The sequence below is a fragment of the Apodemus sylvaticus genome, chromosome 2 (genome assembly GCF_947179515.1).
Source record: "Apodemus sylvaticus chromosome 2, mApoSyl1.1, whole genome shotgun sequence".
Lineage (NCBI taxonomy): Eukaryota > Metazoa > Chordata > Mammalia > Rodentia > Muridae > Apodemus > Apodemus sylvaticus.
In genome coordinates, this window is record NC_067473.1 from 48,637,808 (window position 1) to 48,662,923 (window position 25,116).

The 25,116-nt window shown below is 38.7% G+C and overlaps 1 protein-coding gene across 1 annotated transcript in view; it reads left to right on the forward strand.

Annotated features, from left to right (window-relative positions):
- LOC127677864 (hyaluronidase PH-20-like) overlaps positions 1–25,116 on the forward strand; it is a 34,221-nt gene continuing 9,105 nt past the window's right edge. Inside the window, exons 1-3 of the mRNA XM_052172830.1 lie at positions 1–954; positions 1,758–1,847; positions 3,573–4,052. Coding sequence (XP_052028790.1) covers positions 1–954; positions 1,758–1,847; positions 3,573–4,052 — 1,524 coding nt within the window. The remainder of the gene's footprint in view (positions 955–1,757; positions 1,848–3,572; positions 4,053–25,116) is intronic.

Consider the following 25,116-nt stretch of genomic DNA (forward strand, 5'->3'; position numbering starts at 1 on the left):
ATGGGAGAGTTGCTATTTAAGCCCCACTTTTGGGGGAGCTTTGTTGAGTCTGCAGATGCATTCCAGACAGTGCTAATCTTTCTTTTGATTTCATGTTCCTTGACTGTGGATTACAGGGCAGCACCAGTTATAGCAAATACAACTTTCCTTTGGGTCTGGAATGTCCCAACTGAACGTTGTATAGGAAACGTTAGTGCTCCAATAGATCTGAGCTTCTTTTCTTTAATTGGAAGCCCCCGGAAAACTGCCACAGGGCAGCCTGTCACACTATTTTATGTTGATCGACTTGGTTTGTATCCTCACATAGATGCAAACCAAGTAGAACATCATGGAGGAATACCTCAGAAAGGGAATTGGCAAGATCATTTGATCAGAGCTAAGACTGACATAGATAATTACATTCCAGAAGACAAATTTGGCTTAGCTATCATTGACTGGGAAGAATGGAGGCCCACCTGGATGAGAAACTGGAGACCTAAGGACAACTACAGAAATAAATCTATTGAATTGGTCCAGGCAACTAATCCAGGAATTAGTATCACAGAAGCCACCGAGAAAGCCAAAAAACAATTTGAGGAGGCAGGAAGGAAGTTTATGGAAGGGACTTTAAGACTGGGGAAATTCCTTCGACCAAAACAACTGTGGGGTTTTTATCTATTTCCTGATTGTTATAACAATAAATTTCAAGACCCTAAATATGATGGGCAATGCCCTAAGGTGGAAAAGAAAAGAAACGATGATCTTTACTGGCTATGGCAAGAAAGCACTGGCCTTTACCCATCTGTCTATTTGAAGAAAGACCTGAAGTCAAATCGACAAGCTACCCTCTATGTCCGCTACCGAGTTGTGGAATCTATCAGAGTATCCAAGGTTCGGAGTGAATCAGATCCAATCCCGATTTTTGTCTATATACGTCTTGTTTTCACTGATCGTGTCTCTGAATACCTTCTAGAGGTAAACAAATGATTCTTAGCATCTCTGACCTAGTATTCATAAATAACGTTTACTGGAAATTAATGTTTTTAAAGGACATGAATTTAGCTTTGTTTATCAATTAAGTGTAAACAAGGCTAGTTCTATATTCTCCAAGACAGAATTACTACATTGTTAGTGCTTATTGTAATTACATGACCTGTTAGTAGTCAAGGAGAGTCATAAAATACAGGTAATATTTTAACTGTTTTATTTTATAGATATTTCCAGCAGAAGTAATTACAATAGCCTCTTTTTAAATATTAAAGAATGCCCAAAGAGTCTGATCTACCAGTCAAAGAACATACAGGACTGGGCCTAGGCCTCCTACATATATGTAGCAGATGTGCAGTATGGTCTTCATGTGGGTCCCGAACAACTGGAGCAGGAGCTATCCCAAAAGCTGTTGCCTGAACATGAGATATGTTCTTCTAGCTGGGCTGCCTTGTCTGGCCTCAGTGGAGAGGAAGTGCCTAGCCTCTCAGAGACTTGAAGTACTAGGGTTTGTATGTGGGGTGTGGGTGGGGGTGGAGACCCAAGGGGCCCACACCTGCTCAGAGGATAAGTTGAAGGGAAAATGGGGGAAGGATTGTGGGAGGGGGTGACAAGGAGAGAGATGTCAGTGGGATGTAAAGGGAATAAGCAAAAAAAAATTCAATAAAGATTTAAAGAGTGTAAAATTATTTAAAGTATTATTGTTGGATTAGCATGCTTGCTGTGTTGGTGGTGTTCTGTGTAAATGCTTCCATTTTGTTACTTCCTGCTAACTCTGTCACCTTTGCCAGGATGATCTTGTGAATACAATTGGTGAAATTGTTGCTCTGGGTCCCTCTGGAATCATAATATGGGATGCCATGTCTTTAGCACAACGTGCGGTAAGTCGAATTGGTTGGAAGTAGATCAAAATAATTTTATCCTTAATGTTTTTCAGATGTTATCAAAAAAAGTATTCTGTTAAGTATTAGGTTAAGTACTATATTAAGTACTGTGGCAGTCAGAAAGTAGATGCTCAGAGTTTGCCACATCATTATTAAATTTATTTCTTATTAAATTTATTATTAAAATTAAAGAATAAAAAGACACAGCAAGTTACATTGTTAAAACCCAAAATGAATAGTGCTCAAAACAGGCTAGCTGTTTTACTTCCTGTGCACCTTAATGCCTGAGGTTGTATGTATCTATTGTATCTGCACAAGTAGAACACTCTAGAATAAATGCTATTCCATATGCTCATGTTATTTAAGAGTGATGTGCTCAGTTCTCAATTCTGCATTTAGATTGGTAACATGAAGTTGACCACTGTGGGTGTAATTATACAATATTTTTTAGATTGAAAGTGTAAATCTTCCATAATGTACATATAAAACTATCATCAAATCATCTTTCTCTAGTCTGCCTTTTGTTTAACCCTTGTCTCTCTGTTTGCTTGACTGACGGTTGACTGAGGGTCATTTCTATCTTCTAGAGGTCTTGGGCTTCTTAAGATTCTGGATCTTCTGTTATAGTGTTAGTAGGTTCATTTTATTTTTATTTACTTATTTATTTTATACTATATAGATAAAGAAAAACCTATATAGATACTTTAGATTATATTATAATTCTATTTATACCATCCCTTTCCTCCCTGCAAACCCTCCCAAATACTGCTTCCCATTCCTTAATATTAATGACCTATTTTCCATTAGTTGTTATTGCATTCATGTGTACATACATATATATTCCTAAATATAACCTACTCAGTCCATATAATGTTACTTGTATGTATGTTTTCAGAGTCTTATGTAGCATATGTTGGTTGGCTATTATTTGCTGTGTTGCTGAAAATGATCTTGAACTCCTGATCCTTTGCATTCTCTTGGGATTACTAGAGTGATATATATATATATATATATATCACTCTCTCTTAACAATAACTCTATGAGGCAGGTTTCAAAATCATCACAGTTTATGAGTGATGGAACTGAAGCATAACCAAATAACTAATTTTCCTGACGTGATCCAGATAATAAACTAAGATTTAGAAAGGATGTGAGAGGATGCATTTAATTCTCAAGAGACTAGAGGCCCCAGGGAGTTTAGAGATCAGGTGGGGTGCGGGGTTGAGGGTAGGGACATCCTCATGGAGTCAGGTGGGTGGGAAGGAGGTATGGGATATGGAACAGTTGGAGAGTGCACGGGGGGGGGGGGTCTAAAAAATCTGGACTGTAAAAAAGATAAATAAAAAAGGAAAACATAAAAAAAGAGAGAAAGGTTGTGAGATATCCTAGGTTGGCAGACATGGTCACTAATGAAGGTGGTACTATTATCGGGCAAGTTAACCTCAAAGCCCATAGTCATAACAGCTATACCACTCCATTATTTTGATTAATTTATGAATAATTGGGGCAAATGAAGGCTAGGATAAGTTAAGCATCAACTAAACAATTCTTCAGTAGCCTGATAAAGTTACACATTACAAAATTGTTGCTTGTGAAAGTGAAGAAGTATTTCCTACTACTTGTTAGGTCCAATGTTTCCATCCTTAAGAGTTACTTACTATAGTATATCTGTTCATATAAGAACTTGTGCCTTATTATGCTGACTGTTTTATTATTTTACAGGCAGGTTGCCCAATCCTACATAAATACATGAGGACGACCCTGAATCCATACATAGTCAATGTCACTCTAGCAGCCAAAATGTGCAGCCAAACACTTTGTAAAGAGAAAGGCGTATGTTCAAGGAAAAACGAAAGTGCAGATGTATATCTTCACTTGAACCCAAGTCATTTTAATATTAAATTAACAGAAACCGGAAAGTTCGAAGTTCTTGGCAAACCCAAGGTTGGAGACTTGGAATACTTTTCTGAACATTTTAAATGCAGTTGTTTTAGCAAAATGACATGTGAGGAGACATCTAATATAAAAAAAGTACGAAATGTGAATGTGTGCATCGGTGACAATGTTTGTATAAAAGCCAAGGTAGAACCTAACCCAGCCATCTACCTCGTACCTGGCAAAAGCCTTCTCTTTATGACATCACTTGCTCACATGCTACGCTATCTGCCACAAGATATTTTTGTTTTTCCACAGAAGATGCTAGTCAGTGCTCTTTAGTTTTCTCTACCCACTGCATTTGCTGTATTATTTTTTTGCAGGCCTCAGTAATTTGGGATTATGAATGGGGTTCCTTTTTTTTTTGCAAAAATAATTCAATTTTAATAATCAAGATTCTATTTTTGAGTTACAAAGACAAATTATATATTCTTCTACCAAAGACTGATTGCAAGCAAGGCTACTTCATTTAGAGATTAGTTCTGATTTAAAGAGAATGAAGACTGAATAAAATAAAATGACTCTAAATTAATGTATTTTCGGTAGTTTGTCATTGCTTTAAATATGATCAAGCAAATAGGAAGATGAAAACTTCTTTTTTTTTAAATGGAATGCCTCAAGTCTAGTCTACATATAAAACTATGGTTTTTAGTTATATCATGTTGAAAAAATTTTATGGTGTTTTTTTCAGACAGTTTAAGTTTAAAATGATAATCCTTCTTTTATGTGATTTCATATATTTTCAATATTTAGTTCTATAAAGTTCTTTAATTTTCTTTTCATTCATGATTGTCAAGTTTATTTTCTATACCTGAAAATGCTTATTGTATCAATCCTTTCCTGGGAAGCAAATGTGCTGGGATGATCAATACATTAACTCTGAAACATTTTGTTCCAGTTGATGATTGCAATGGTAGTGAATGAGATGTTTTCCCTTACCACCTGGGCTTTCTCCAACTGTGCAGTCCCTGTCATATGATGGCAGAAATATCACTGTTCATCTAAGCTGGAATGACATATCATGTCTTATCAACTCCTTCCTCCAACACAAATTCAGTATTCGTGTTCAGTATTAACCAAGTCCAAGTGAAGTAGTGTATTCTTACTATCAGTGAGTTTGCTATACATTTGGAGATGAAAGAAATGAATGTTGGAAAGACAATATACTGTGTTTTCCATGCTAAACAAACTTAAAGGGCTCTAATGTACAAAGAAGAATTTGGTGTTATCAGAGATTCCTGAAGGAGATGTCAAGTTATTTTAAAAGGTTAATAGTTACTAGTCCATGGAATGCACTGTTAAATGTGGTGTAAAGCAAATATCTAAACAATGTAACTTTTGTGGACCCACACTGAGAATTTGGGACTTTAGAGTAAAGGTAATTCTATTTGTTTAGGTATGCTCCATTTCCTGGATTCACACACAATGTATCTATTTGTAATCCCTCCACTACTGTCCACGAGGACATGGTTATTATCTATTTATTACAGTTATATCTATATTGTGATACCTAGGACTTCACACTAGTCTGTTGAATATTTACTGACTGAATGAAAGCTAATGGGGACTTAGTACAAAACTTTGAATTTGGGATTGACTGTGGCCAATTTACATGACTCAAAAGTTGTAGCTGCTGTTACAATTCTACTTTTAATTTTTAATTTTTTATTAAACTAATAAAATTTGTTTTAAAATGTACTACTCAGTATTGGCATGTTTTAAGTCATCAAAATAATTTATAATAGTTAAATGTCTCTTAACTATACATGTCTACTGAAGCTAAAAGTAATATGCATTCAGCATTCAACCATTTCTTTTTCTTTTTCTTTTTCTTTTTCTTTTCTTTTTCTTTTTTCTTTTCTTTTCTTTTCTTTTCTTTTCTTTTCTTTTCTTTTCTTTTCTTTTCTTTTCTTTTCTTTCTTTCTTTCTTTCTTTCTTTCTTTCTTTCTTTCTTTCTTTCTTTCTTTCTTTCTTTCTTTCTTTCTTTCTTTCTTTTTTGTTTTTTTTGAGACAGGGTTTCTCTGTGCAGCCCTGGCTGTCCTAGAACTCATTCTTTAGACCAGCCTAGCCTCGATCTCAGAAATCTGCCTGTCTCTGCCTCTCAAGTACTGGGATTAAAGGTGTGTGCCACCACTTCCCAGTTTCAATCAGTTTTTAAAATCTATTTGGAGCACTAAACATGATAGAAGTAGGAAAAAACCTCTTATGAAGTCCTCTATGAAAGGAAATTGTGACAAGTTCCTGATTAGACAAAAACCATTCCATCTCCAAGGGAAAATACGCAGCATAACTCTGGCTTTATATAATGAATTGGGTACTGTTTGTTCTATTTCTTTGTGGACTAGTTTGAAGAATATTGATATTAGGACTTCTTTGAAGGTCAGATAGAATTCTGCACTAAACCCATCAGGTCCTGCCTTTTTTTTGGTTGGGAGACTTTTAATAACTACTCCTATTCCTTTAGGGGTTATGGGAATGTTTAGATCCTGATTTAAATTTGATACCTGGAATCTGTCTAGAAAATTGTCCATTTCATCCAGATTTTCCAGTTTTGTTGAGTATATGGTTTTATTGTAGGATGTGATGATTTTTTGAATTTCCTCAGTTTCCTCAGTTGTTATATCTCCCTTTTCATTTCTGATTTTAATTTGGATACTGTCTATGTGCCCTCTAGTTAATCTGGCTAAGGGTTTATCTATCTTGCTGATTTTCTCAAAGAACCACCTCCTGGTTGTGGTGATTCTTTGTATAGTTCTTTTTGTTTCTACTTGGTTGATTTCAGCCCTGAGTTTGATTACTTCCTGCTGTCTACTACTCTTGGGTGTATTTGCTTCTTTTTTTCTAGAACTTTCAGGTGTGCTATTAAGCTGGTAGTGTATTCTCTCTCCAGTTTCCTTTTGGAGGCACTCAGATGTGAGTTTTACTTTTAACACTGCTTTTATTGTGTCCCATAAGTTTGGGTATGTTGTGCCTTCATTTTTGTTGAATTTTGAAGTCTTTAATTTCCTTATTTCTTCCTTGACCAAGTTATCATTGAGTAGGGAGTTGTTCAATTTTCATGTATATGTGGGCTTTCTGTTTTTTTTGTTTGTTTGTTTGTTTTTGTTGTTGTTGTTGCTATTGAAGACAACCCTTAGTCTGTGGTGATCTGATAGGATGCATGGGATTATATCAGTCTTCTTGTATCTGTTGAGGCTGTTTTGTGACCAATTATATGGTCAGTTTTGGAGAAGGTACCATGAGGTGTGGAGAAGAAGGTATGTTCTTTTGTTTGAGGATGAAATGTTCTATAGATATCTGCTAAATCCATTTGTTTTGTAACTTCTGTTAGTTTCACTAGGTCTCTGTTTAGTTTCTGTTCCCATGACATGTCCATTGCTGAGAGTGGGGTTTTAAAGTCTCCCACTATTATAGTGTGAGGTGCAATGTGTGCTTTTAGCATTAGTAGAGTTTCTTTTATGAATGTGGGTGTCCTTGCATTTGGGGCATAGATTTTTAGAATTGAGTTCTTTTGGCAGATTTTTCATGTGATGAGTATGAAATGTCCTTCCTTATCCTTTTGATAACTTTTGGTTGAAAGTTGCTTTTATTCAATATTAGAATGGCTACTCCAGCTTATTTCTCGGGACCATTTGCTTGGAAAATTGTTTTCCAGACCTTTACTCTGAGGTAGTGTCTTTCTTTGACACTGAGGTATATTTCCTGTATGCAGCAAAATGTTGGGTCCTGTTTATTCAGTCTGTTATTCTATGTCTTTTTACTAGGGAATTGAGTCCATTGATGTTAAGAGATTACAAGGAATAGTGATTGTTGCTTCCTGTTATTTTTGATATTATTTTTATGTTTGTGTGGCTATCTTCTTTTGGGTTTGTTGAAAGAAGATTACTTTCTTGCTTTTCCTAGGGTGTAATTTCCCTCCTTGTGTTGGTGTTTTCCATCTATTATCCTATGTAGGCTGAATTTGTGGAAAGATATTGTGTAAATTTGGTTTTGTCATGGAATATCTTGGTTTCTCCATCTATGGTAATTGTGAGTTCTGCTGGGTACAGTAGCTTGGGCTGGCATTTGTGTTCTTTTAGGATCTGTATGACATCTGTCCAGAATCTTCCGGCTTTTATAGAAATCTAGTGTAATTCTCATAGATCTGCCTTTGTATGTTACTTGACCTTTTCCCCTTACTGCTTTTAATATTCTATGTTTTGTGCATTTGGTGTTTTATTTTTATGTAATGGGAGGAAGTTCTTTTCTGGTCTAGTCTATTTGGAGTTCTGCAGGCTTCTTGTATGATCATGGGCATCTCTTTCTTTTGGGAAAATTTTTTCTATAATTTTGTTGAAGATATTTACTGGCCCATTAAGTCATCTATACCTATTATCCTTATGTTTGGTCTTTTCATTGTGTCCTGTATTTCCTGGATGTTTTGGGTTAGGAGCTTTTTGCATTTTGCATTTTCTTTGACTGTTATGTCAATGTTTTCTATTGTATCTTCTGCACCTGAGATTCTCTCTTCTATCTCTTGTACGCTGTTGGATGCTTGCATCTATGACTCCTGATCTTTTTCTTAGGTTTTCTATCTCCCAGATTGTCTTCCTTTGTGATTTCTTTATTGTTTCTATTTCCATTTTTAGATCCTGAATCATTTTGTTCATATTTTTCTCCTGTTTGGTTGTATTTTCCTCTAATTCTTTAAGGGACTTTTGTGTTTCCTTTTTTAAAGGCTTCAAACTGTTTATATGTGTTCTCCTTTATTTCTTTAAGGGAGTTATTTATGTCCTTAAAGTCTTCTATCATCATCATCATCATCATCATCATCATCATCATCATCATCAGTTGAGATTTTAAATCAGAGACTTGCTTTTCTTGTGTGGTGGGGCTTCCAGGACTCACTGTGGTGAGAGAACTGGGTTCTGATGATGCCAAGTAGCCTTGGTTTCCATTGCTTATATTCTTGTCCTTGCCTCTCACCATATGGTTATCTATGGTGTTAGCTGGTCTTGCTGTCTGTGGCTGTGACTTTTCCCTCCTGTAAGCCTGTGTGTCAGAACTCCAGGGAGATAATTTATCTCCAGGAGGAATTTGTGTATTGACAGCTGTGGCATAGGATCAGCTCCAGGGTGCAGTCAGAAACTGGAAGGATCCTGACCCTGGCTGTTCCTTGATTTCTGTGTCCTGAAGGCTCAGGGTTGGCCCCTCTGGGGCCAGGCCTTTGAGCAGAAGTGGTGGTCTTACCTGTGCTCATAGGTGAGTCAGCACTCCTGGGAGATCAGCTCTTTCCTGAAGGTATTTGAGTATGGAACAATGTGGCTGCATTTCCAGCTCCTCCTGTTCATCAGTCCACCCACTCCTGCTTCCCTCTTCTGGCATTCTCCTATACTAAGGCATTTAGCCTTCTCAGGTCCAAGGACCTCTCCTCCCTTTGATGTCCAACAAGGTCATCCACTGCCACATATGCATCTGGAGCCATGAGTCCCTCCATGTGTACTTTCTGGTTCGTGGTTTAGTAACTGGGAGCTCTGGGGGGGGGGTACTGGGAAGTTCATATTGTTGTTCCTCCAATGGTGCTGCAAAGTCTATAGCTCCTCCAATGGGGACCCTATGCTCAGTTCAATGGTTGGCTGAGTGTCCCCCTCAGTATTTGTCATGTACTAGCCTCCCAGGTGACACCTATATCAGGCTCCTATCAGCAAGCCCTTGTTGGCATCCACAATAGTGTCTGGGTTTGGTAACTGTATATGGGATGGATCCCTAGGGGGGCAGTCTTTATATGATCTTTCCCTCAGTCTTTGCTCCATGTTTTGTCACTGTATCTCCTCCCATGGGTATTTTGTATCCCCTTCTAAGAAGGACTAGAGTATCCATACTTTGTTCTTCCTTCTTGCTGAGTTTCATTTGGTTTGTGAATTGTATCTTGGGTATTCCAGGTTTCTGGGATAATATCCACTTATTTGTGAGTGCATACCATGTGTGTTATTTTGTGATTGGGTTACCTTACTCAGGGTGATATTTTCTAGTTCCATCTATTTGCTTAAGAATTGCATAAATTCATTGCTTTTAATAGCGGAGCATTATTGCATTGTGTAAATGTACCACATTTTCTGTATCCATTCCTCTGTTGAGGGACACCTAGGTTCTTTCCATCTTCTGGCTATTATAAATAAGTCTACTATGAACATAGTGGAACATGTGTCCTTATTACAGGCTGGAGAATCCTCTGGGTATATGCCCAAGAGTGGTATAGTAGGGTCCTCCAGTAGTATTATGTCCATCTCCTGAGGAACCACCGAACTGATTTTCAGAGTGGTTGTACCAGCTTGCAATTCCACCAGCAATGAAAGAGTATTCCTTTTTCTCCACTTCCTTTCTAGCAACTGCTGTCCCCTGAGTTATTAATCTTGGCCATTCTGACTGGTGTGATGTAAAAATCTCAGGGTTTTGATTTGCATTTCAATAATGACTAAGGATGTTGAACATTTCTTTAGGTGCTTCTCCATCATTCAATATTTCTCAGTTGAAAATTATTTAGTTCCAAACGCCACTTTTTAATAGGGTTATTTGGTGCTCAAGGCTCTTCTCCAGTTTCTTTTCTATTAGTTTCAATGTTTTTGGTTTTATGTGGAGGTCCTTGATTTATTTGGACTTGAGCTTTGTATAAGGAGATAAGAATGGAGCAATTTGCATTCTTCTGCATGCTAACCACCACTTGAACCAGCACCATTTGTTGAAGTGGCTCTCATTTTCCACTGGAAGGTTTTAGCTTCTTTGTCAAAGATCAAGTGATCATAGGTATGTGGGTTAATTTCTGGGTCTTAAATTCTATTCCATTGATCTACCTGCCTGTAACTGTACCAATACCATGCTCTAGTACTTTTTGAGGTCTGGGATGCTGATTCCCTCAGAAGTTCTTTTATTGTTGAGAATAGTTTTTGCTATCCTGGGTTTTTTGTTATTCCAGATGAATTTGAGAATTGCTCTTTCTAACTTTATGAAGAATTGAGTTGAGATTTTGATGGGGATTGCATTGAATCTGTAGATTGCTTTTGGCAAGATGGCCATTTTTACTTATTTAATCCTGCCACTCCAAGAGCATGGGAGATCTTTCCATATTCTGAGGTCTTCTTCAATTTCTTTCTTCAGAGACTTGAAGTTCTTGTCATACAGATCTTTCACTTGTTTTGTTAGCGTCACACCAAGATATTTTATATTGTTTGTGACTATTGTGAAGGGTGTCTGTTTCATAATTTCTTTTTCAGCCTGTTTATCCTTTGAGTATAGGAAGGCTACTGGTTTGTTTGAGTTAATTTTTTATCCAGCCACTTTGCTGAAGTTGTTTATCGGCTGTAGGAGTTCTCTGGTGGAGTTTTTGTTGTCATTTAAGTATACTATCATATCTTCTGCAAATAGTAATAGTTTGACTTCTTTTTTTCCAATTTGTATCCCTTTGACCTCCTTTTGTTGTCTAATTGCTCTAGCTAGAACTTCAAGCACTATACTGAATAGATATGGAAAGAGAGGGCAGCCTTGTCTAGTCCCTGATTTTAGTGGGATTGCTTCAAGTTACTCTCCATTTAGTTTAATGTGGGCTATTGGTTTGCTGTATATTGCTTTTACTATGTCTAGGTTTGGGCCTTGAATTCATGTTCTTTCCAAGACTTTTAACATGAAAGGATGTTGAATTTTGTCAAATGCTTTCTCAGTACCTAATGAAATGATCATGTGTTTTTTCCCTTGAGTTTGTTTATGTAGTGGATTACATTGATGAATTTTTGTATATTGAACCATCCCTGCATCCCTGGGATGAAGCCTACTTGATCATGGTGAATGATCGTTTTCATGTGTTCTTGGATTCAGTTGGCAAGAATTTTATTAAGTATTTTTTGCATCAATATTCATAAAGGAAGTTGGCATGAAGTTATCTTTCTTTGTTTGATCTTTGTGTGGTTTTGGTATCAGCGTAATTGTGGCTTCATAGAATGAGTTGGGTAGAGTTCCTTCTGTTTCTATTTTGTGGAATGGTTTGAAGAGTATTGGTATTAGGTCTTCTATGAAGGTCTGATTGAATTCTGCACTGAAGCCCTCTGGTCCCGTGTTTTTTTGGGTTGGGAGACTTTCTATGACCCTTTTTATTTCTTCAGGTTTTATGGCACTCTTTAGATGATCTATTTGATCCTGATTTAGTTTTGGTGTCAGATATCTGTCTAGGAAACTGTCCATTTCCTCCAGATTCTCCAGTTGTTTTGAGAATAGGCTTTTGTAGTAGGATCTAAGGATTTTTTGAATTTCCTCAGTTTCTGTTGTTATATCTCCCTTTTCATTTCTAAGTTTGTTAATCTGTATACTGTCTCTGTGCCTTTGGTTAGTCTGGCTAAGGGTGTATCTATCTTGTTGATTTTTCAAAGAACCAGCTCCTGGTTTTGTTGATTCTTTGTATGGTTCTCTTTGTTTCTACTTGATTGATTTTGGCCCTGAGTTTGATAATTTCCTGCCTTCTACTCCTCCTTGGTGAAATAGCTTCTTTTTGTTCCAGGGCTTTTAGGTGTGTTATTACGCTGTTAGTGTATGCTCTTTCCATTTTCTTTTTGGAGGCACTCAGGGCTATGAGTTTTCCTCTTAGCACTGCTTTCATTGTGTCCCATAGATTTGGGTATGTTGTGTCTTCATTTTCGTTGTGTTCTAAAAAGTCTTTAATTTCTTTCTTTATTTCTTCCTTGACCACGGTATCATTGAGTAGAATATTGTTCAGTTTCCATGTGTATGCGGTTTTTCTGTTTTTGTTGCTATTGAAGACCACTGTTACTCCATAGTGATCTGATAGGAGGCATGGGATTAGTTCGATCTTATATTTGTTGAGGTCTGTCTTGTGACCAATTATATGGTCGATTTTGGAGAAGTTACCATGAGGTGCTGAGAAAAAGGTATATTCTTTTGCTTTAGGATAAAATGTTCTATATATGTTAGATCTAATTGGTCCAAAGCTTCAATTAGTTTCACTGTGTCCCAACTCAGTTCTTAATAGAATTAGAAAGAACAATTCTCAAATTCATCTGGAATAACAAAAAACCCAGAGTAGCTAAAACTATTCTCAACAATAAAAGAAATTCTGGGAGAATCAGTATCCTGGACCTCAAGCAATACTACAGAACAATAGTGTTAAAAACTGCATGGCATTGGTACAGTGAAAGGCAGGGGGATCAATGGAATAGGATTGAAGATCCAGACATGAACCCACACACCTATGGCCACTTGATCTTCGACAAAGAAAACTTTCAGTGGAAAAAAGATAGCCTTTTCAACAAATGGTGCTGGTTCAACTGGAGATCAGCATGCAGAATAATGTGAGTTGATTCATCTTTTTCTCCTTGTATTAAGCTCAACACCAAGTGGATCAAGGACCTCCACATAAAACCAGACACACTGAAACTAATAGAAAAGAAACTGGGGAAGACCCTTGAGGACATGGGCACAGGGGAAAATTTCCTGAACGGCACACCAATAGCTTATACTCTAACATTAATTTTTATTTATTTATTTATTTATTTATTTATTTATTTATTTATTTATTTATTTATCTATCCCAACTGTGTTTGATTCCACTACATTTCTCCAGGGTATCCAGCTGTGAGTTCCTGGCCAGCCATTGTAGGAGTGTGATCTCCTTCTCATAGTTTGGGCCTCAAATTAAATCACATATTGGTTGGCCACTCCCACAAGTTCTGTGTCACTAATGCTTTAGCATGTCTTATAGGCAGGAAAGGCTATAGATGGAGGATTTTGTAGCTGCATTGGTTTCCAGGTTTCTCTTTCCTTAGCCTTCAGAGTAGCATTTCACACCAAAGAGACTAGAATGAAGGCTCCATGCATGCATCCACTGGACTCCTTTACATTCAGTGAGCTGAGTAGATGTTGCTCTTGGCAATGGGGTTCCACTGACAGTTTTCAGGGAATGACCTACCAACCTAGCATCTGCTTAGATTGGTTTATAGATCTCCATGGGACCCCCTTAGGCAAGAACTCAACCAAATCTAACCCATTCCCTGCACTGGAAGCCTTGCCTGGCTATAAAACATGGCCAAGTCAGACTTTGTACTCTCCACTGAATCCTCACCAGGTTCCAGTGCATTAGGTTCCCCTCCCCCAATGCCCCCCAATTCTAGCTGTCTCTCCCTACACTCTCTCCCCCATTCCCCTCATCTAATCTCCTGTTCTTGTACCCACACACTATTTTCTAATTCCAACCAAATTTGTAAATTTCATGAGGTGATTTTTTAAAAATATTGAAGTAATACTCCATTGTGTAAATGTACCACATTTTTCTTATCCATTATTTAGCTGAGGGATATCCAGGTTTTTTATAATTCCTGGGTATTACAAATTAAAGCTGCTATGCCATAGTTGGACAAGTGCCCTTGTGATATGGCAGAGCATCCTTTATGTATATGCCCAGGAGTATGCGTATCTGGGTCTTAAGATCTATGTAGATTACCCGGTGCTCAAGCTCTGGGTGGCGGCAACAGCAGCAGCGGCTGGTCCAGCGGAAGGGCCATCAGCAGTGGAACCAAGGCGACAGGGTCCAGGCAGGCCCTGCACCCGCTACCACTGACCTTCGCAGGCCAACCGGGCTGCAAGTGGTGGCAGATTTATAGCGCCTTTCACCCCACAGAAGCTACATCAGAACTCTGCCTCCCGCCAGTCAGTTACCAGAGACTTGCCTCCATCTTGGATCTCGGACGCCAGAGAGATCAGACAGACTGAGGTATGCAAATATAACCCAAGGCCAACATCGCGGGGGTCTAAACCCGATGGGCGTTGGCCCGCACCCAGGCCCAGGGCTGTTCGGGGGCCATCGGTGTGCAAACCTGGCCAGGAGGTTGTTTGCCCAGCCTGGTGTGCGCTCAGCCATTTTGACTATGGGACGCCAGAGAGTTCTAGCAGGCAAAGTCAGCTAAGAGTCATAGCCCGAGGCTAACATAGCAGGGGTCTAAGAGGGACAGGCCTTGGGCTGCCCCCGGGGCCCTGGGCTGCTCTGTGGCCCATCTGTGTGCCAACCCGGCCAGGAGGTTGTTAGCTCAGCAGACTCTCCTGGCACTTTCAGGGAGCGCATGCACACTCCGCCATCCTGGCTACCTGACAGAACCAATTAACAGTCATAGCCTGAGGGAACTTTGCTAGGACCTTAGCCTGCCAGGCGTTTTGCCTAGACTCAGGGCCTCAGCAGCTAGGATAGCCTTGTGTGCACCAACCCGGTTGGGAGATTGGCTGCCCAGCAGAGTGACCAGCACTCGGAAAAGGTCCCGCAGCAGCATAGACCATCAGCACTCACTGAAGGAGCAAACGGGCACTGTCTGGTTCACACAGACAACCTGGGGCAAGGCACACTAGGGCTCCAAGGGCACCCAAGAGGAGAGCAGCACATCAGCAATCTGTAACAGGGGAAACCCAGACATCCAGTGTTGCAGAAATAGCCCTACAGCCTCACAGTAGGCACAAATACCAGCCAGAGACAAGACCAACTAATGGCAAAAATAACAAGATGGCAAAGGGCAAACGCAGGAACGCTACTAACAGAAATCTAGGCAATATGGCAGCATCTGAACCAAACTCTCCAACATCAGCAAGTCCTGGTTACACAAACACACCAGAAAAACAAGATTTGGATTTAAAATCACTGTTCATGATGCTGCTAGAAGAACACAAAAAGGACATAAATGAATCTCTTAAAGAAATACAGGGGAACATGAATAAGCTAGAAACCCGTATAATGGAAACACAAAAATCACTTAAAGAAATTCAGGAGAATAAGGCTCAAGAGATAGAAGCCAATAAAGAAGAAACACACACACACACACACACACACACACACACACACACAACTTAAAGAAATGCAGGAGAAAGCGTGTCTAACAGCAGAAGTCATGAAAGAGGAAACACAAAAAACTCTTAAAGAATTACAGGAAAACACAAACAAGCAAGGGGCCATAAATACAAATATCAACAACAGAATACAAGAGATGGAAGAAAGAATCTCAGATGCCAAAGATACCATAGAAACCATTGACTCAAAGTCAAAGAAAATGGAAAATGCAAAAAGCTTGTATCCCAGAAAATCCAGGAAATCCAGGACACAATGAGAAGACCAAACCTAAGGATTATAGGTATAGATGAGAGTGAAGATTTATAGCTGAAAGGTCCAGCAAACATCTTCAACAAAATTATGGAAGAAAACTTTCCCAACTTAAAGAGAGAGATGCCCATGAATATACAAGAAGCCTACAGAACTCCAAACAGACTGGACCTGAGCAGAAATACCTCTCGTCACATAATAATCAAAACCCCAAATGTACTAAACAAAGAAAGAATATTAAAGGCAGTAAGAGAAAAAGGCCAAGTAACATATAAAGGAAGACCTATCAGAATCACACCAGACTTCTCACCAGAGACCATGAAAGCTAGAAGATCCTGGGCAGATCTCATGCAGACTCTAAGAGAACACAAATGTCAGCCAAGACTACTATACCCAGCAAAACTCTCAATCACAATAGATGGAGAAACCAAGATATTCCATGACAAAACCAAAATTGCACAATATCTTTCTATAAACCCAGCTCTACAAAGAAAAATAAGAGGAAAACTCCAATACAAGGAGGGAAATGACACCCTGGAAAAAGCAAGATAGTAACCTTCTTTCATCAAACCCAAAAGAAGATAAACACTCAAATATAAAAATAACATTGAAAATGACAGGAAGTACTAATCGCTATTCCTTAATATCTCTTAACATCAATGGACTCAACTCCCCAATAAAAAGACATAGACTAACAGACTGGATAAGGAAACAGGACCCTACATTTGCTGCATACAGGAAACACACCTCAATGTCAAAGACAAAAACTACCTTAGAGTAAAAGGCTGGAAGACAATTTTACAAGCCAATGGTCTCAGGAAACGAGCCGGAGTAGCCATTCTAATATCAGATAAAATTGACTTTCAACCTAAAGTCATCAAAAGAGACACTGAGGGACACTTCTTGTTGGTCAAAGGAAAAATCCACCAAGAAGAACTTTCAATTCTGAACATCTATGCGCCAAATGCAAGGGCACCCTCATTCGTAAAAGAAACTTTACTAAAGCTCAAAGCACACATTGCACCTAACACAATAATTGTGGGTGTCTTCAACAATCCACTCTCCTCAATGGACTGATCAGGAAAACAGAAACTAAACAGGGACCCATTAAAACTAATTAAAGCTTTGGACCAATTGGACTTGACTGATATTTATAGAACATTTCACACTAAAACAAAAGAATATACCTTTTTCTCAGCACCTCACGGTACCTTTTCCAAAATCGACCATATAATTGGTCACAAGACAGACCTCAACAAATATAAAAAGATCGAACTAATCCCATGCCTCCTATCGGATCACTATGGAGTAAGAGTGGTCTTCAATGGCAACAAAAACAACAGAAAGCCCACATACACATGGAGGCTGAACAAAACTCTACTCAATGACACCTTGGCCAAAGAAGAAATAAAGAAATCAGAGACGTTTTAGAATTTAATAAAAATGAAGGCACAACATACCCGAATCTTTGGGACACAATGAAAGCAGTGCTAAGAGGAAAACTCATAGCCCTGAGTGCCTCCAAAAAGAAAATGGAGAGTGCATACACTAGCAGTTTAATGACTCACCTGAAAGCCCTGGAACAAAAAGAAGCCCATCACCCAGGAGGAGTAGAAGACAGGAAATCATCAAACTCAGGGCTGAAATCAGTCAAGTGGAAACAAAGAGAACCATACAAAGAAGCAACGAATCCAGGAGCTATTTTTTTGAGAAAATCAACAAGATAGATAAACCCTTAGCCAGACTGACCAAAGGGCAGAGAGAAAGTATCCTAATTAACAAAATTAGAAATTAAAAGGGGGATATAACAACAGAAACTGAGGAAATTCAAAATATCATCAAATCCTACTACAAAAGCCTGTACTCAACACAACTGGAGAATCTGGAAGAAATGGACAATTTCCTAGACAGACCAAATACCAAAATTAAATCAGGACCAAATAGATCATCTAAACAGTCCCATAACCCCTAAAGAAATTAGTACAACCACTCTGGAAATCAGTCTGGCAGTTCCTCAGGAAACTGGGCATGTCACTTCTGAAAGATCCTGCTATACCACTCCTGGGCATATACCCAGAGGATTCCCCAGCATGTAATAAGGATATATGCTCCACTATGTTTATAGCAGCCCTATTTATAATAGCCAGAAGCTGGAAGCAACCCAGGTATCCCTCAACAGAAGAATGGATGCAAAAAATGTGGTATATATACACAATGGAGTACTATTCAGCCATTAGAAACAATGCATTCATGAAATTCTTAGGCAAATGGATGGAGCTGGAGAAGATCATACTAAGTGAGGTAACCCAGTCTCAAAAGATCAATCATGGTATGCACTCACTAATAAGTGGATATTAGATTGGAAAACTTGAATACCCAAAACATAATCCACACATCAAATGAGGTACAAGAAGAACGGAGGAGTGGCCCCCTAGTTCTGGAAAGACTCAGTGTAGCAGTATAAGACAAAACTAGAACAGGGAAGTGGGAAGGGATAGGTGGGAGAACAGAGGGAGCGAAGGGGGCTTATGTGACTTTTGGGGAGTGGGGGAGCAGAAAAGGGGAAATCATTTGAAATGTAAATAAAAATATATCGAATAAAATTAAAAAAAAAGAAATAGAAGGGGTCATAGAAAGCCCTACAACCAAAAAAAAAAAAAAAAAAAAAAAAAAAAAAAAAAAAAAGCACAGGACCAGATGGCTTCAGTGCAGAATTCTATCAGACCTTCAAAGAAGACCTAACACCAATACTCTTCAAACTATTCCACAAAATAGAAACAGAAGGCACACTACCCAATTCCTTCTACAAAGCCACAATTACGCTGATACCAAAACCACACAAAGATCCAACAAAGAAAGAGAACTTCAGACCAATTTCTCTTATGAACATCGATGCAAAAATACTCAATAAAATTCTTGCCAACCGAATCCAAGAACACATACAAACGATCATCCACCATGATCAAGTAGGCTTTATTCCACGGATGCAGAGTTGGTTCAATATATGGAAATCCATCAATGCAATCCACTACATAAACAAACTCAAAGAAAAAAACCACATGGTCATTTCATTGGATGCTGAAAAAGCATTTGACAAAATTCAGCATCCTTTCATGCTTAAAATCTTGGAAAGAACAGGAATTCAAGGTCCATACCTAAACATAGTAAAAGCAATATACAGCAAACTGATAGCCAGCATCAAACTAAATGGAGAGAAACTTGAAGCAATCCCACTAAAATCAGGGACTAGACAGGGCTGCCCCCTTTCTCCTTATCTTTTCAATATTGTACTTGAGGTACTAGCTCGGACAATTAGACAACATAAGGAGGTCAAAAGGACACAAATTAGAAAGGAAGAAATCAAACTATCATTATTTGCAGATGATATGATAGTCTACCTAAGTGACCCAAAAAACTCCACTAGAGAACTCCTACAGCTGATAAACAGCTTCAGCAAAGTTCCAAGTTATAAAATCAACTCAAGCAAATCAGTAGCCTTCCTATACTCAAAGGATAAGCAGGCTGAGAAGGAAATTAAGAAAATGACACCCTTCACAATAGCCACAAACAGTATAAAGTACCTTGCGGTGACTCTTACCAAACATGTGAATGATCTGTATGACATGCACTTCAAGACTCTGAAGAAGGAAATAGAAGAAGACCTCAAAAAATGGAAAAACCTCCCATGCTCATGGATCGGCAGGATTAATATATTTAAAATGGCCATTTTGCCAAAAGCAATATACAGATTCAATGCAATACCCCTCAAAATCCCAACTCAGTTCTTCATAGAGTTAGAAAGAACAATTCTCAAATTCATCTGGAATAACAAAAAACCCAGGATAGCTAAAACTATTTTCAACAAGAAAAGAAATTCTGGGGGAATCAGTATCCCTGACCTAAAGCAATACTATGGAGCAATAGTGTTAAAAACTGCATGGTATTGGTACAGTGACATGGAGGCAGATCAATGGAACAGGATTGATGATCCAGAAATGAACCCACACACCTATGGCCACTTGATCCTTGACAAAGGGGCTGAAAACATCCAAAGGAAAAAAGATGGCCTTTTCAACAAATGGTGCTGGTTCAACTGGAAGTCAGCATGCAGAAGAAATTGAATTGATCCATCCTTTTCTCCTTGTACTAAGCTCAACTCCAAATGGATCAAGGACCTCCACATAAAGCCAGACACTCTGAAGTTAATAGAAAAGAAACTGGGGAAGACCCTTGAGGACATCGGTACAGGGGAAAAGTTCCTGAACAGAACACCATTTGTGTATGCTCTAAGATCAAGAATTGATACATGGGACCTCATAAAATTACAAACTTTCTGTAAAATAAAGGACACCATCAAAAGGACAAATTGGCAACCAACAAATTGGGAAAAGATCTTCACCAACCCTACATCAGACAGAAGGCTAATATCCAATATATACAAAGAACTCAAGAAGTTAGACCCCAGAAAAACAAATAACCCTATTAAAAATGGGGTACAGAGTTAAACAAAGAATTCTCACCTGAAGAACTTCGGATGGTGGAGAAACATCTTAAAAAATGCTCAACTTCATTAGTCATCAGGGAAATGCAAATCAAAAAAACCCCGAGATTTCGCCTTTTACCAGTCAGAATGGCTAAGGTTAAAAACTCAGGAGACAGCAGGTGTTGGCGAGGATGTTGAGAAAGAGGAACACTCCTCCACTGCTGGTGGGGGGTTGCAAATTTGTACACCCACTCTAGAAATCTGTCTGGTGGTTCCTCCGAAAACTGGGCTCGTCACTTCAGAAATATCCTCCTATACCACTCCTGGCCATATACCCAGAGGATTTCCCAGCATGTAATAACGATATATGCTCCACTATGTTCATAGCAGCCCTATTTATAATAGCCAGAAGCTGGAAAGAACCAGGTATCTCTCAACAGAAGAATGGATGCAAAAAATGTGGTATATATACACAATGGAGTACTATTCAGCCATTAAAAACAATGCATTCATGAAATTCTTAGGCAAATGGATGGAGCTAGAGAAGATCATACTAAGTGAGGTAACCCAGTCTCAAAAGATCAATCATGGTATGCACTCACTAATAAGTGGATATTAGACTGGAAAACTTGAATACCCAAAACATAATCCACACATCAAATGAGGTACAAGAAGAACGGAGGAGTGACCCCTAGTTCTGGAAAGACTCAGTGTAGCAGTGTAAGGCAAAACCAGAACAGGGAAGTGGGAAGGGGTGGGTGGGAGAACAGGGGGAGGGAAGGGGGCTTATGTGACTTTCAGGGAGTGGGGGGACCAGAAAGGGGGAAATCATTTGGAATGTAAATAAAAAATATATCGAATAAAATAAAAATACATCTGAAAAAAAGATAGATCTATGTACATTTTTTTTGAGACACTGTCAAATTGACTGGCTGCATAAGTTTTCACTCCAATAAGCAGGTAGAGTCTTCCCCTTGCTCCACTTCCTTGCCAGCAAGAGATGTCACTTGAATATTTGATCTTAACCATTCTGACCTTGTAAAAAAGTCAAAGTGTAAGATCGAATCTCAGAGTTGTTTTGAATTGTATTTCCCTGTTGGCCAACGTTGAACATTTTTTTTCTTTTTCTTTTTTTTTCTTTTTTTAATTTTTTAATTTTTCATTCGATATATTTTTTATTTACATTTCAAATGATTTCCCCTTTTCTAGACCCCCACTCCCCGAAAGTCCCATAAGCCCCCTTCTCTCCCCCTGTCCTCCCACCCACCCCTTCCCACTTCCCTGTTCTGATCTTGCTCTATACTGCTTCACTGAGCCTTTCCAGAACAAGGGGCCACTCCTCCTTTCTTCTTGTACCTTATTTGATGTATGGATTATGTTTGGGGTATTCCAGTTTTCTAGGTTAATATCCACTTATTAGTGAGTGCATACCATGAGTCACCTTTTGAGTCTGGGTTACCTCACTTAGTATGATGTTTTCTAGCTCCATCCATTTGCCTAAAAATTTCATGAATTCATTGTTTCTAATGGCTGAATAGTACTCCATTGTGTAGATATACCACATTTTTGCATCCACTCTTCTGTTGAGGGATACCTGGGTTCTTTCCAGCATCTGGCAATTATAAATAGGGCTGCTATGAACATAGTAGAGCATGTATCCTTATTACATGGTGGGGAATCCTCTGGGTATATGCCCAGGAGTGGTATAGCAGGATCTTCTGGAAGTGAGGTGCCCAGTTTTCGGAGGAACCGCCAGACTGATTTCCAGAGTGGTTGTACCAATTTGCAACCCCACCAGCAGTGGAGGAGTGTTCCTCTTTCTCCACACCCTCTCCAACACCTGCTGTCTCCTGAATTTTTAATCTTAGCCATTCTGACTGGTGTAAGGTGAAATCTCAGGGTTGTTTTGATTTGCATTTCCCTAATGACTAATGAAGTTGAGCATTTTTTAAGATGCTTCTCCGCCATCCGAAGTTCTTCAGGTGAGAATTCTTAGTTTAACTCTGTACCCCATTTTTAATAGGGTTGTTTGGTTTTCTGGGGTCTAACTTCTTGAGTTCTTTATATATATTGGACATTAGCCCTCTATCTGATGTAGGATTGGTGAAGATCTTTTCCCAATTTGTTGGTTGCCGATTTGTCCTTTTGATGGTGTCCTTTGCCTTACAGAAACTTTGTAATTTTATGAGGTCCCATTTGTCAGTTCTTGATCTTAGAGCATACGCTGTTGGTGTTCTGTTCAGAAATTTTCTCCCTGTACCGATGTCCTCAAGGGTCTTCCCCAGTTTCTTTTCTATTAGCTTCAGAGTGTCTGGCTTTATGTGGAGGTCCTTGATCCATGTGGATTTGAGCTTAGTGCAAGGAGACAAGGATGGATCAATTCGCATTCTTCTGCATGCTGACCTTCAGTTGAACCAGCACCATTTGTTGAAAAGGCTATCTTTTTTCCATTGGATGTTTTCAGCCCCTTTGTCGAGGATCAAGTGGCCATAGGTGTGTGGGTTCATTTCTGGATCTTCAATCCTGTTCCATTGATCTGCCTGCCTGTCACTGTACCAATACCATGCAGTTTTTAACACTATTGCTCTGTAGTATTGCTTGAGGTCAGGGAAACTGATTCCCCCAGAATTTCTTTTGTTGCTGAGAATAGTTTTAGCTATCCTGGGTTTTTTGTTATTCCAGATGAATTTGATAATTGCTCTTTCTAACTCTGTGAAGAATTGAGTTGGGATTTTGATGAGTATTGCATTGAATCTGTATATTGCTTTTGGCAAAATGGCCATTTTAACTATATTGATTCTGCCGATCCATGAGCATGGGAGGTTTTCCCATTTTTTGGGGTCTTATTCCATTTCCTTCTTCAGAGTCTTGAAGTTCTTGTCATAAAGATCTTTCACATGTTTGGTAAGAGTCACCCCAAGATACTTTATACTGTTTGTGGCTATTGTGAAGGGGGTCATTTCCTTAATTTCTTTCTCAGCCTGCTTATCCTTTGAGTATAGGGAGGCCACTGATTTGCTTGTGTTGATTTTATAACCTGCCACTTTGCTGAAGTTGCTTATCAGCTGTAGGAATTCTCTAGTGGAGTTTTTTGGGTCACTTAGGTAGACTATCATGTCATCTGCAAATAATGATAGTTTGACTTCTTCCTTTCCAATTTGTATCCCTTTGACCTCCTTATGTTGTCGAATTGCCCGAGCTAGTACCTCAAGTACAATACTGAAAAGATAAGGAGAGAGGGGGCAGCCCTGTCTAGTCCCTGATTTTAGTGGGATTGCTTCAAGTTTCTCTCCATTTAGTTTGATGCTGGCTACCGGTTTGCTGTATATTGCTTTTACTATGTTTAGGTATGGGCCTTGAATTCCTGTTCTTTCCAAGACTTTAAGCATGAAAGGATGCTGCATTTTGTCAAATGCTTTTTCAGCATCCAATGAAATGACCATGTGGTTTTTTTCCTTGAGTTTGTTTATGTAGTGGATTGCATTGATGGATTTCCGTATATTAAACCAACCCTGCATTCCCGGGATAAAGCCTACTTGATCATGGTGGATGATCGTTTTGATGTGTTCTTGGATTCGGTTGGCAAGAATTTTATTGAGTATTTTTGCATCGATGTTCGTAAGGGAAATTGGTCTGAAGTTCTCTTTCTTTGTTGGATCTTTGTGTGGTTTTGGTATCAGCGTAATTGTGGCTTCATAGAAGGAATTGGGTAGTGTTCCTTCTGTTTCTATTTTGTGGAATAGTTTGAAGAGTATTGGTGTTAACTCTTCTTTGAAGGTCTGATAGAATTCTGCACTGAAACCATCTGGTCCTGTGCTTTTTTTGGTTGGAAGACTTTCTATGATTCCTTCTATTTCTTTAGGTGTTATGGGACTGTTTAGATGATCTATTTGGTCCTGATTTAATTTTGGTATTTGGTATCTGTCAAGGAAATTGTCCATTTCCTCCAGATTCTCCAATACTGATATTTATAGAACATTTCACCCCAAAGGAAAAGAATATACCTTTTTCTCAGCATCGCATGGTACCTTCTCCAAAATCGACCATATAATTGGACACAAGGCAGACCTCAACAAATATAAGATGATTGAACTAATCCCATGCCTCCTATCAGATCACTATGTTGTAAGAGTGATTTTCAATAGCAACAAAAACAACAGAAAGCCCACATACACATGGAGGCTCAATAATACTCTACTCAATGACACCTTGACCAAAGAAGAAATAAAGAAATCAGAGACTTTTTAGAATTTAATGAAAATCAAGGCACAACATACCCAAATCTTTGGGACACAATGAAAGCAGTGTTAAGAGGTAAACTCATAGCCCTGAGTGCCTCCAGAAAGAAAATGGAGAGAGCATACACTAGCAGCTTAACGACACACCTGAAAGTCCTGGAACAAAAAGAAGCCAATTCACCCAGGAGGAGTAGAAGACAGGAAATCATCAAATTCAGGGCTGAAATCAATCAATTGGAAACAAAGCGAGCCGTACAAAGAATTAACGAATCCAGGAGCTAGTTCTTTGAGAAAATCAACAAGATAGATAAACCCTTAGCCAGACTGACCAAAGGGCACAGATAAAGTATCCAAATTAACAAACTTAGAAATGAAAACGGAGATATAACAACGGAAACTGAGGAAATCCAAAAAATCAACGTTGAACATTTTAAAGTACTTCTCAGGTATTAGAGATTCCTCTGTTGAGAATTCTGTTTAGATCTATATCAC